Source organism: Pelodiscus sinensis, chromosome 12 (genome assembly GCF_049634645.1).
Source record: "Pelodiscus sinensis isolate JC-2024 chromosome 12, ASM4963464v1, whole genome shotgun sequence".
NCBI classification, from domain to species: domain Eukaryota; kingdom Metazoa; phylum Chordata; order Testudines; family Trionychidae; genus Pelodiscus; species Pelodiscus sinensis.
Genome location: NC_134722.1, coordinates 45,863,856 through 45,877,287, shown reverse-complemented (window position 1 = coordinate 45,877,287; position 13,432 = coordinate 45,863,856). Strand labels below are relative to the sequence as shown.

At 43.4% G+C, this 13,432-nt stretch overlaps 1 protein-coding gene across 1 annotated transcript in view; it reads left to right on the top strand.

The window, feature by feature from the left end:
• Nucleotides 1–6,491, top strand: part of LOC102447101 (cyclic nucleotide-gated channel beta-1) — a 47,200-nt gene extending 40,709 nt beyond the window's left edge. The window contains exons 18-20 of the mRNA XM_075940450.1: nt 166–312; nt 2,963–3,167; nt 4,682–6,491. Coding sequence (XP_075796565.1) covers nt 166–312; nt 2,963–3,167; nt 4,682–4,885 — 556 coding nt within the window. The 3' untranslated portion in view covers nt 4,886–6,491. The remainder of the gene's footprint in view (nt 1–165; nt 313–2,962; nt 3,168–4,681) is intronic.
• The last annotated feature ends 6,941 nt before the right edge of the window (nt 6,492–13,432 follow it).

The window sequence follows — 13,432 nt, the reverse complement described above, 5'->3', positions numbered from 1 at the left end:
TAAAATTTGATGTGTAAAATGCCATGGTTAGCAAAAGCTGAGCTCTGAGTACATTCACTCCTGAAGCAAACTCTGCCATCAAACCGCGTGAAAGCACAGATTTTAAATAATAAAAGCTGTATTGATCCTATATACAATCATTTTAATACTTCTTGCTTTCATTAGCTTGTTGTCAGTGGGAGGTGGAAATCGACGCACGGCAAATGTTGTGGCCCACGGATTTACTAACCTTTTCATCTTGGATAAGAAAGACTTGAATGAAATTTTGGTGCATTATCCAGAATCCCAGAAGCTGCTGCGTAGAAAGGCTAAGTGAGTGACAGGATGCTGCTAAAATGTCATTTATCATCAACATGCAGATGTAGTACAATTTTCAATCTCTTGAAGAATATGTGGTCTTTGGGGTTGCACATTACAGAAATTGCTCTGTAAGCGTTCAAGGAAAATGTTCAATGTTAAGCATGCTAGAGTATAAATAGATTTATTTTTTTGCCTCCGTTACAGCAGTTCTCTAAATGAAACAGACTTGAGAGCCTCACCTGGACTTAGATAGAAATGAAAAATATAGGTGCTATGGGAATTGTTGATGTTTCAGCAAATTCTGCTCTTCCCTCTGAGTTAGCATTGAACTAATGGCTTTCCTACTGGGATTGGTGTTTTTCAGAGGGGATGTTAAACTGAGGCGTAATAGTTTGTGGTCTTTTAAAAACTCCCAGGGTACTTTTCACAAGAAAATAGAATGTATCTGCCTCGATCAAATTGCATTGTAAAAGCCAAACTGTGACACTTGCTGCACTACCATTCAGGAAATGTAGGGATCTCTTTGCTCCCCTCAGCACAGACAACCCAAATCACAAGTAGTAACACAGAGGTTGGGGTGAGCAGCCTCTGCTTCTTGTTTCACACTTACGGTTGGGGAGTGAGCAGAGCCGGCTCCCCAAACCTATGCACTGGCCCGTGCAGCTGATCCAACGTGTCAAGGGGAAGTCATCCGCACCGTGTACAGGATTGGAGCAGATGTCCCCACCTCTTCTGGGACCAAGAGGGAGGAAGACTTCCAGAATCACATCCTCCTTGGGATTTATAGAGCCCCACATAGTAATATTAAACTGGTGTCCCTGTGCTCAACGGAAGGAGAGGGGGCGACAGTTTTTTAGAGATGTGATATTATCACTTTCAGCAACAAACCAATGAAATATTTTGAAAGCAAATTGTAAACTAAGGTCCTGTCGACTAATACAGTCGATTCAGAAACTGGCAGTACAGACCTGGGGTTGGCAAACGCCTATTAAAGAGCTTCATTACCACTTGAATGGCTCTTTCACGGAGTCAGTGTTCTGCTAATAGGTCTGGCAAGCTTTGTCACATTTCAGTTAACTAGATCCTCGCTGGAGGAAGCAGGGCCACAGAGCAGGGATAGGAAGAGATGGGCTCGTGGACATTAAGGCCTAGTGGTGCCCATAAGAACATAAGAATGACCAAACGGGGTCAGACCAAAAGTCTATCCAGCCCAGTATCCTGTCTGCTGACAGTGGCCAATGCCAGATGCCCCAGAGATAGGGAACACAACAGGTAATCCTCACGTGATCCCTCCCCTGTCATCTACCTCTAGAGAAACAGAGGCTAGGGACACCATTCCTACCCATCCTGGCTAATGGCCATTGATGGACCTAACCTCCATGAATATGGCCTCGAATATGTGGGTGCCCTACACAACTGCGTATTCGGTATATAGAGAAGGATACCTTGCACAGTCTGGTTCCTGTTCAGCTTGTGCGGCAGTATAATTATCCTTCTTTGGGGCTGGTGGAACAATTGAATGCCCTACGTCGTAAGATTCTGACTCCTAGAAATCCCACCCGTAGTGTAAGATGTATTTCTCTTATCAGTTTTGCTGAGGGACATGCTATAAATGTCCTTTCCTAATTTATTGCTGTTTTTCATCTTAGGCCTGTCAGGGTATCATTTATACTTCAGGAATGGAAATCTCTGAGTAGGGCATCTAGTTTATCACCCTGCCATTGCAGAACAGTTCTCTGTTTACTACCCTAGGCCTGGGGCAGAGCAGCTGGGGTGCTGCCAGGTTGGTCCCGCAGTGCCAAGGGGCGTATCCCCCCCACTCCACCCCAGTCCCCTCATAGCCCCCCCCTTCTGATAGTCTGGCATATCTGATAATCCGGCACCCCCTAGGTCCTAAAGGTGCTGGATTATCGGAAGTCTACTGTAGTTGGTTCCATTATCCTAATGTTCGTACAGCGAGGAAGTTTTTCCCTCAGATTGAAACTAAATCTGCCATGCTGTAGTTTGATGTCATTGCCTCTAGTCCCACCCTCTGTGGCAAGAGAGAACAACCATTCTCTACCTTTTTATGGCTGCCTTTCAAGTCTTTGAAGACCACTAGCATGTCTCCTCTTAATTTCCCCTTTTCCAAACTAAACATTCCTAGTTCCTTTAGCTTTTGCTGATATGACTTTCATTCCATCCCTTTGATTATCTCTGTCACTCACCTCTGGATCTTTTCCAGTTTCTCTACATCCTTTCTATACATTGGTGAACAAAACTGGGCATGGTACTCCAGCTGAGTAACATAGTACTATCCCCTCCCATGACTTGCAGGGCAATCGCATTTGCTTTTTTTGCAACAACATTGCATTGCTGACTCATTTGAGGTTGTGATCCACTACATTTCCCCATTCATTCTTAGCAGTGCTGCTGTCAAGCTGCTGACGCCCCATCCTGTATTGGTGCGCTTTCTCCTACATTTGTCTTTGTTGCATTTCAACAATTTGAACAAAATAATCACGGGGGTTTTTTTCGATATTTTCTCAGCTCTTCTTTTCAACAAAGCCTAAGGTTGCGAGAGTGCCTTTAACTGCTGCAAAACATGAACTGTCTGTGTTAGAAAATCACTCTTAAATTGCCTATCTCTGGAGACAATTAGGGTTTTTTTTTCTTATTTTAGGAAAATGCTGAAAAAAAACAATAAACCCAAAGAAGGAAAAGGCACGTCAAAAGATGTGCTTATCATTCCTCCAAAAGTTGGGACTCCTAGACTCTTTCAAGCTGCTCTGGCAGCTGCAGGAAAGACTGGAGGCAAAGGAAAGCTTGCCCACCTCAGATGGAAATTGAAGGAGCTGAAAGCAATGCAAGATATGCAAGATATGCAGGTAAGGACAAAGGATTGACAGTTTTGTTCTTTTATTCCCAATGAAACAATCATCTTGCACCATGGTTGATGGAGACTTAACGAAGAGTCCATATTTCTACAGAATAGAGTCCATATTTCAGCTGACTAATAATAAACCACTGGTTGATCCCAATCCAAATGTTAATTTATTCTTTCATTTGCTGCTGGGACTATCTACGGTGGGAATCATAGTGATTATGTGAAGAATGACGTGTTCAGAAGGAAATCAGCAGAGATGACCCAAATATTTCACATGAAGTACAATTAAGTTTGAGAGAAATATGGAATAAATGGAAAAGTGGTCCTCGAAGGATTGAGGAAACCTTTGCAGAAAGGCATCATAATCCAGTGCCAGTGAGCTAATTCATCAACTTGGTGTGTAGCCTAGTAGGAGAACACATTAGTTTTTCACTTGAGGAGATTGTAATTATGTGAAAAAACTAGGTTGCATTATAGTCTGCAGTGGATGTATACTCACATTACACAACCACTGTACTGTATAACATTCATAGAGCCGACCCATGTTATGCGAAAGTGACGACAGGTACACAGCCAGACATCCAGCATTCATACGGAAGTCTATCGGTGCAACTTTGTATCCGTATGACTGTAGCAGAAGTCATGTTCCAAAATTCCATAGTGATTCTATCTGCATATGATTTGCTGAATTTAAGAAAGTATAAGTCTTAATATTAATATAATAAAAGGCTCTTCTTTTATTAATTAGTTATACTTGAGTATTATAATCAGTATATTATATGAAATGCATCATAACCAAAAGTGTTTGCTTACTAGTAGTGTTAAGGTATAATAGTAAAGAGGGCCATACAAGTACCTAGAAAGACTCATAGAACAAAGAAATGTATTTCTAATGTCCTTCATAAAAGAATAACAAGGCTTCTTATACTTAAATGTTGTAAGAATGATTAAAGAATAGTTAAAAGCAGCAGAAAATATGGATGCTAACTTATACTACATATTTTGGATAGAAATGAAGAATGAATTCCATAATTAAGGCATTGCATTCAGTCTTTGTTCTTCTCCAGTTGCTGGTCTACGTAAAGCACTTTTGGAGACTGTTGCTGCTTCCAGCTAATTGATGTAAAATGGAGAGGCCTATGTTTTTTAGAGCAGTGTTTCTGAAAGTGGTCTGCAGAAAGCTGCTACCAGGCCGCTCTGGTTTGTTTACTTACTGGCTCTGCAGCCACAGAGCCTCACAGTTCCCATTGGCTGTGGTTTGCCTTAAAGTCTGAGAGTTTTTGATCTCTAGCTGTTTCTTGAGCACATAATTCACCTTCCCCTACTAAAACGAAAAACATGATAGTGGAGTGAAATCTTGATAATAAGTTTGGACACAGTAAAATGTCTTGAAATTCTCTTCTCCCTCTCTGTCAGACATTTTAAATCAGGTTAACAAATACTGTAGTAGTACCAAAAGATTCCAGTCATCGGTTAGGGCCCCATCATGTTTACTTTTTTTTATTTGTGTTCCAGAATTCCAGTTCCACTCCAATTCCACCAAAATCACCAGTCCACTGTCGTTCACCTAATGCCTCCTGCAAATCAGATGACCCAGCTGGTGAGGATATCATCTCAAAGTCTCCAGATAACTCAGTCTTAATTCGCATGAGTCCTATCCCACAAAGCAATGAACAGGTTCTTTCTGTGGAGGTTCCAGACAAGGAAGAAAATAAATGAAAAACAAACACTTGTCCCCTGTCCCTCCTAGAAAGCCACTCCATGAGTTTCAGCTGGACAACTATATCCTATAGAAGCTTTTACTGGTTACCAATTTCTGTGCAATGGCTAGAGGCTTCGCTCACTAAGACAGCTTGGTATGCTCTGCCTTCTTGTGTACTTGCACCACGAGACTGCAGTGGATAAGGCTCTTTGCCATGGGGCCTAGAGTTGTAGAAAACATCTGCACCCTGGAAGTCAACTTTTATTGAATTCCTTTATAAACATTCCCACTAAATACCTGGCCAACCCTCTAGCCTCCCCAGCCAGCCTGACAGTGAGGGAGCCTTACAGTAATGAATATTGGCTTTTTACAGTTCTGAACGGCTAGTGTCTTACTGCATCAAATATCAATGCATCCCCTTTTTAAGGTTGCAGTTTTTTCCCCTTAATGTGACTCATAATTTCCTAAAAACAAACAGAAGAAAAGCTGATTCCTGTCCATTTGATGCAAGGTCGTCTAGATGATGTTGTGTAAGACATGGAAATAACTGAAAAAACAACATGGTTCAAAATAATATTAATGAAAAAATAGGATAACTGATATCAACCCGAAAGACAGGCCTTCTCCCAAGTTCAGAAGACAGACATGCAAACAAACATGGACTTTGTGTCAGTGGTGTGCGTGTCACCATATGAACACAGCTTGGTTTCACACCTATCAACATTTTTAATAACATCTTTGCAATTCTTTTATATTACTTACTTGGATCTCAGTTCCTTTGCCTATAAGGAAGCAGGCTACTGCTTTGCACAATGCTTATTGTAATACTGAGCCGTGCTTGTTGTCTCTTTGGTTCAATGTTCAGCCAATAGAAAGTTCTGTGGTCAGGACTCGAGTTGAAAAAAAAATTATTTCTTTGTTCAGTGTCTGAACCAAGAAATTTCATTTGGGTTGAACACAACGTTTCTCTTCCTTTTTGCATAAAGAAAAAAACCCCACGGTTTGCTACGTGGAGCAATTCCAAAATGTATTAAAATGTAATTTCACTCATTCAGCAATTATTCGTGCTTTAATTACTGGTGCAGAGCTCACCTGTTCCAGTATAGAATGACCATGCTGCTAAATAAGTAGGATGGCACTTGTAAGAGCCTCTTTTACAGGAGAAGATGCATATGAAATGATTGATCTTTACCTTACACCTTCACAATTTATTGTAATGCTTCCAAGAATGGTCCTCAGAGAATATATAGGGCTTCTCTGAGGGGCAGCGATAAATATCAGTGCTGATTAGCAGCATCATGGTTACACTTTCTTAGAGACATCAGCACATTTAAGGAACTCAGATATGTTACAAGTAAAGCTGAAGTCACCACTGCTCTTAACATTGCACATTCTTGTACATTCTTTACAATTTCCAACATTTTAGTGAAAAGTGTATAGTATTTTTTCACTATATGGACATTTAAAAAGTCAAAAGAGGAAATCTGTGCAAAACCTGTAAGTGAAAATGGGGTTTTGATTGCTGGATATATTTTGATATGGTTTATAAGGATAGTTTAAATGAATAATATGCCATCTGCTGCAGTGGCTTTCATATTCTAAAGCATTTTCATTAAACTTTTAGATTATTGTTCAACATGTGTGGATTCATTTCAGGAACAGAAAATGTGTTAAAATTCCTGTTTAGTTTAGCTTTGTCTATTAATTTGCTATACGTCAACAAAACAAATTTATGTGCAAACTTTTACGACAATTTTTTTTTCTCAGACTTAAAATACATGAAGGGAGCAACCCCTAGCTAATGCTACACATATGTCATAGAACTATGACTCTTTATACCATACTTCTTGTGAGCACCCGAAGGGAAAATCTTACCGGGTGCAATCAAGAAGTTCTGTGGTAAAATTTACCATAGGCAGTGGTCTCCTACCTTTTAAAGCACAAGATCACTTTTTGAATTTAAGTCAGTCCAGGATCTACCGCAAACACAAATACCCCTGACTCACTCCTTCGCCAAAGTCCTGCCCCACCTCTTTGCTGAGGCCCCACCCTCCTTACTCTGTGAAGATGGGATACAGGAAAGGGGGCCAAAGTGACATCAGCACCCTCCTGCCTCTATCTCCCCCACCCTGCACAACAAACAGTAGGCTCCAAGGGGGCAGCTCTGAGGCTCTGAGCATAAGTAGCAGGCAGTGTGGGGAGGGGCAGTTGACGTGCCGGCACTTGATAGCCTCCCAGCCAAACTAGACAGGATCACTTGTCAGAGGCTCCAAGATCTACCAGTAGATCCTGATCTACTGGTTGGTGACCACCACCATAGAGCCAGCGAGCTCAAGAGTTCACCCAGAATTCTTAAATTTACCTGTCTAGGGGTACGTCTAGAATACAGGCTTTTGTCGACAGAAGTTTTGTCGACAGATACTGTCGACAAAGCTTCTGTCGACAAAGAGTGTCTAGACTACATTCAGTTCTGTCGACAAAGCAAGCTGCTTTGTCGACAAAACCCTGTAGTCTAGACACAACCCTAGATGCGATAACACCTTCTGTCGACAGAACTCTGTTGACAAAAGGTGCTATGCCTCGTAAAATGAGGTTTACCAGCGTTGACAAAACTGCTGAGTTCTGTCGACGTTATGTCGACAGAACTCAGCGGTAGTGTAGACGCAGGTATAGTTTTGTCGACAAAAGTCCATTTTTGTCGACAAAACTCTAGTCTAGACACACCCTAAATAAAATGGACCAGCGGCTGCTCATGACAACCTGTGTTGCTAGGCAAAACTTCAAGGAGGACACCCCATCCTACTTCCTGGAACAGGTTCTCAATCAGAGGGGGCATGTTGAACCTTCTGTGGAGGGTGCGTTAAGCCTTCGATTAGTTCTGTGATTATGGGAGAAAAGAGGGGGAGGGAGCATCAGGGTTTCAGTGGAACTCACTCAGGTTTGTCCAGTTTCTGAGTGAGTAGTATTACAATTTGCTGCACGGGATCCCAGCAACCCTCAGGTTTGGCCTGGCCATTCCTGCTGACCTATACAAAATCTGACCCCCTTGTAGCAGAGCCGACAGCCACTGCAGGCCTCAGGGCAAGGTGGAAGGCATTAGTGGCAGGTGTGGCCACTGAAGCCGTGGCACTTCCACAGCAAGTACTTCCACTGAAGTAGCAGTGGTGGTAGCCAGGAGCTCCAGAAACACCAGACCCTTGTGTAGTTGCTTCCTTCACTACCCTCGCACTCCATAGCTGCTTAGTTTGCCTAGAACTAGCAAGACTCTTAAGACAGCCCAGCCACCATATAATGCTTTACTCTAATCACAATAGATTAGGAGGTACTTCTGCTGTCCACATAAAAAGGAACTATTCATTAAAAGACCATTGGAGCTAAAATGCATTCAAATTGTTTTAATCTTTAAGGAAGAGCTGATGAAAGAAACCTACAGTCTGCATTGCCTCAGCCTCACTGCTGAAAGGCAGGGAATGCAAAGCAAAGCCAAGCGATCAAGCCACAAGTAACACTGTTCAGGGACCTGGGGGAAATCAACATTATAGGTAATCGGGAATGGTGCCAACATGTCTAATCCGGAGGTAAGGGTCCTCAATTACTTGAATGAGTCAAACAGCCCCTGTTCTGGTAGTGAGGGAGTTAGAGAGCCACCTGCTCCCAAACTGATGATTAAATTTAAATTTTGAGGTACTATTTTAAAAGCATCTTCCTTGGTGAGGGCTGATTTAACAAGTAATCCAATACATGTCAGACACCTGGTGTTGCACTGGGAATGTCACGTTTTATTAACTGTGCAGCAGCTGCCTTTTCAAGTACTGTCAGCTGTGCCTCACACTCAGGCCAGGGACTGTGCTGGGGCAAGGCAGCCATTGGATGTTCCACAGCTGAGGGGAACGCGCGCTCTGGCAGGGCAGCCGTTGGATATTCCGCAACTGAGGGGAGCACGCGCTCAAGCAGCCCTTAGATATTCCACAGCTGAGGGGAGCACGTGCTCTGGCAGGGCAGCCCTTGGATATTCCGCAACTGAGGGGAGCACGCGCTCAAGCAGCCCTTGGATATTCCACAGCTGAGGGGAGCATGCGCTCAAGCAGCCCTTAGATATTCCACAGCTGAGGGGAGCACGTGCTCTGGCAGGGCAGCCGTTGGATATTCCACAGCCGAGAGGAGCGCGCGCTCTGGCAGGGCAGCCGTTGGATGTTCCACAGCTGGGGGGAACGCGCGCGCTGGCAGGGCAGCCCTTGGATATTCCACAGCCGAGAGGAGCGCGCGCTCTGGCAGGGCAGCCGTTGGATGTTCCACAGCTGGGGGGAACGCGCGCGCTGGCAGGGCAGCCCTTGGATATTCCACAGCCGAGAGGAGCGCGCGCTCTGGCAGGGCAGCCGTTGGATGTTCCACAGCTGGGGGGAACGCGCGCTCTGGCAGGGCAGCCGTTGGATGTTCCATGGCTGAGAGGAGCGCGGGCTCAGATTGGTTTTGGCGGACTCGTCCCCCACTAACTCACGCCTTGACCACTAGTCATTGCGCTGGTAGCTGATAAGGCACCAAAATAACGTCCTTGCCCCCATCCCGCCCTCACGGGGCAGGCGAGATTCTCTGACACCCCGCCCACATTGTTCAGCATTCCCAGGGGCAGGGCACTGCTTGGGGGCAGCAGTCACTGAAAAGTTTTTAGCCCAGCTTTCCCTCAGGCTATTCCATCTTCAACCCCACCTCCGCCTCAGAAGGAAAGGCGGGGGTGAGAAGGAAATCCTGTCAAACGCAGTTCAGTCCCCTACCCCAGCTTGACCCTGTGTTTCCTCAGAGCCCCTGAGCTTGCAAGGGAAAGAAGGCGAAACTGCTCCTCATTGACTCCCAGCTCATGGGAGCTTGGGATCTACTTTATGTATTTTAAGTGGAAACTTTAAAATGGCCTCACGCCAACAGGAGTTGAGAAGAAAAATGAGCTGTTTGCCAGAGAGGCAGGGTGAAAACACAGAACAAGAAGTCTGTACTCCCATTAAGGGGAGGTTAATCATATTAAATCAGACCAGGAAAATATAAACAAAAATAGCCAGGGAGGAAGGCTTTGGGACTTGCAAGAAGAGTAAAAGCTATGAGAGAGTTTTCATTTTTCCTGACAGCTGCCAAAATGTCTCTGGTCTCTTTCCTGCCATTGTGTTTCCACCCTTTACAGTTTGGATATCTCTGTCATGTGACTAGGCAAACGCCTTCCCTGTTTCTGCTTCCATTTTTCCTAACTCTTTTTATTAAAATGAACATGTAAAGATGGTCGTCTCTACTTATAATAGCCTCTGTGTTCATGTTGCCCAGTGTCTTTGTGCCTTAGCTCTCTCTACATATCAGGAATACCTTGCCAGTGTTCCCTGTAAGCTGAGTGCTTGAGTGACCACCCAGGAGAGATTCAAATGTCAACCAGCTGATTAGTAGAGAGCCTGCATATGGCAGCATGTATTTCTACTTATGGTGCACATCTATGCATGTCTTGGTGCACATACCAAAATGTATTCCACATATTGAAGGGAAAAAATTAGAGGAACATTGCTCAAGATCAATTTATTAGCAGATTTTTCAAACTTCAGCGTAGTGGACTATGAACTTCCTATTATTCTCAGTTATATTATTCCTATAAGCCTTCTGAAAGTATTTCTGCTTCATCTGAACAATAAGATCTTCCTACTCCTTTATCTGAATGGTATGAAGTAGACAGTAAACTGAGACAAAAGCCAGTCTGTTTATTGATTCACAAATTTCCCTGGGATCTTCTGGTAGAAATGAAAGGTTACATGGTGCCCATGGTCAAGATGTTACAGAACTTTTGAATAACATTGCCAACAGAAAGAAAAATAAGCAGGGCATTTCTTTTGATAAATATGTGACTGTGGTGGTCTTAAGTTTTCAGGCTGTAACAATATATGGTAATCCTAATATAATTGGTAATTCTATATATTCTTGGGGATTTAGCATTGTTCTGTTTAGTGATCTGTTGATAACTTTCTCTTCACTGTATAGCTAAAGATGTTCCATGGGACTATTTAGAAATGATATACCTTCTAGATCAGTTTGACAAATGAATAAGGTGGATAACTGTAGCAGCATTTATTATCTCCACTGCTATTGATTTTACCATAAAGTTTGGTTTCTGTTGGAAACCTTTTATAAATCAGTTTATTTTCCATGCTGTATCATGCTGCATTTTTGCTCTATTTGCAATGGGTTTCCTTATAGTGTGTCCTATTGAATATTTTACAATCTATACTTACCACAAAACAGTTGTGTCTATAACCACTAGAAAGTTCCTGAATTATATTTTAATGTTCCTTATAACTTCCTTGAGTTTCTCCTTGGCTTTTTATCATTTATTTTGATGAAATTCAGGTTTGGTATTTACATGACACAGATGCCTTTGCACGACAAATAACATTTTTATTTATTTAGTATTTGAGTGATTTTATAATATTGTCAGCAATGGAAGAGCCCAGTATTAGCTTATTACTGAATGCTTTGTAAGGCAGTCTTAACAATAGGAATACATTTCCTACCTTATTAATGTATAACAGTCTTTTGGGTTTAGAGGGGTATCTGAGTTAGTCTGTAACTGGAAAAACTTAAAAAGCAACAAGTTGTCTTACAGCACCTTAGAGACTAATAAAATATGTAGATGGTATCCTGAGAAGTGGGTTGTGCCCATGAAAGCTTTTGATACCACCTACATAAAGATTGGGCAATAATTTTTGACGGAGGGGGGCACTCCAAGAATTTGGAAAGTGGTCGAGAGCCACACACTTCCATTATATTAAGGGGGGAGGTGCATGGTCTGGGATGGAGATTGGGTGCAGAAGGGAGATTTGGGTAAGGGAGAGGGTCTGGGTGAAGGAGGCAGTTGTGACCTGGAGGACTGGACTGGAGGGGGTTGGATAATGACCGAGAGTAGGGAATTGGGGTACAGAAAGGGTGCAAGGGGGGGGGGCAGAGGTTTGGGGGTAGGAGGGACTGGGGTGCCAGAGGTAGGCTCTGCCAGGAGACTTAGTAGACAGCAGTGGTTCCTGAATGAGCCTCCCTGCCTGCCCTGCCCCTGCACACACTGCAGCCACGTGCTTTGGAGCCCCTGTGCTTCATGGCTGCCTGTCATCACCCTATGGAACTGGTGTCTCGCACACAAGATCACCATAAATACCTTCTGTCTTCCAGGAGCCCTCAATACCACCACAGACACTCTCAGCAGAGCCTTGCCTCTGGAATACGTATGGCAGCTGAATGATGATATTCTGAAATCCGTCTTCCACCATTGGGGTCACCCCGCAATAGATCTTTTTGCCACCTACAACAAAAAGTGCAACCTCTTTTGCTCTACCATGGGGATCCCTAGGAGATGCCTTTCTCCCCAAGTGGAATTCCCACCTACTATACACCTTCCCACCCATCCTACTGTTAAATAAAATAGTACAGACAATCAGACAGGGCAAAGAGTCATACTCATAGTTCCCTCATGGCCCAGGCAACCCTGGTATCCCTTCCTCACAAGGATGTCAGTCTTTCCCCCAAACATCTTTCCTCCCACCCTGATCTCTTCTACCAACCAGGGATAACAACACAGCACCCCAGCCTACCCATGCTTCACCTCAAGGCATGGTACCTCGATGGTTCTCTGCTCAAGAACTAGAATGAGAACTAGTTCAGCTGGTTCCACTTCATAGGCAAGCCCAATCCACCTGCAAAATCTATATACAGAAATGGAAGTGCTTCTCTCAGTGGGCATCAGAGGGACAGATGCCACCAGAAGCAGCACCCCGATCCACAATTCTCGAGTACCTGTTGCACCTTAGAAGTCCGTTGAGTTGCTAAGATTTACAATGGTGTAACTGGAACTGAGAAATGTTCGTACTGTCTTTTTCCACTGAGTTGTGCCTCCCAGGACAGTCATCTGTGCAAAGGTAAACTTGTCTCCAGGTGAGTCTCTGTTTACACGATGGATGGGTGTGCATGACCAAAGGAAAAGATTTGCCTGGCACTCAGCTTTGAACTGGTGAGAAAACACATCACTGAAATAATCATTATTTATGTAGATTTTCAAATAATAGTCATCATCTAGTCATTACCAAGAAAAAGAGCAACCTCTCCAATAAAAATAAACCAATATACATTTGTTTGTCTAAGGCAGGAGAAAGCCGAAGATCCTTATAGATGTTAATAAATAGACTAGGTCAGCAATTTAACATGGACCAATGGCATAGGTGGGGATTGGACTTTTAATCTGCTTTCATTTTCTTAATACACAGACATCGAGGGATGAGAGGCAGTGAGTTGCTTTGTCAACCCCTTTTAACGGATGGATCAGAGTCATTACTTATTCTGATTACTGGAGAAACCACTTGGACTATACCGCTTGACTTCCTCCAGGAGTGGCTCTTTTATAGTGCAGAAGTTATTTCTGTTTGCAGAGTGCACTTGCTTCTTGCTGCATGGAACAAATCTTCAAGACTGGCTCAGTTCTGAATGGTGTCTCTGATTCCAGGGAAAGGAGAAGCTATCGCCACTGTGGGACCCAGACCCTTACTGCTGAATGAAAT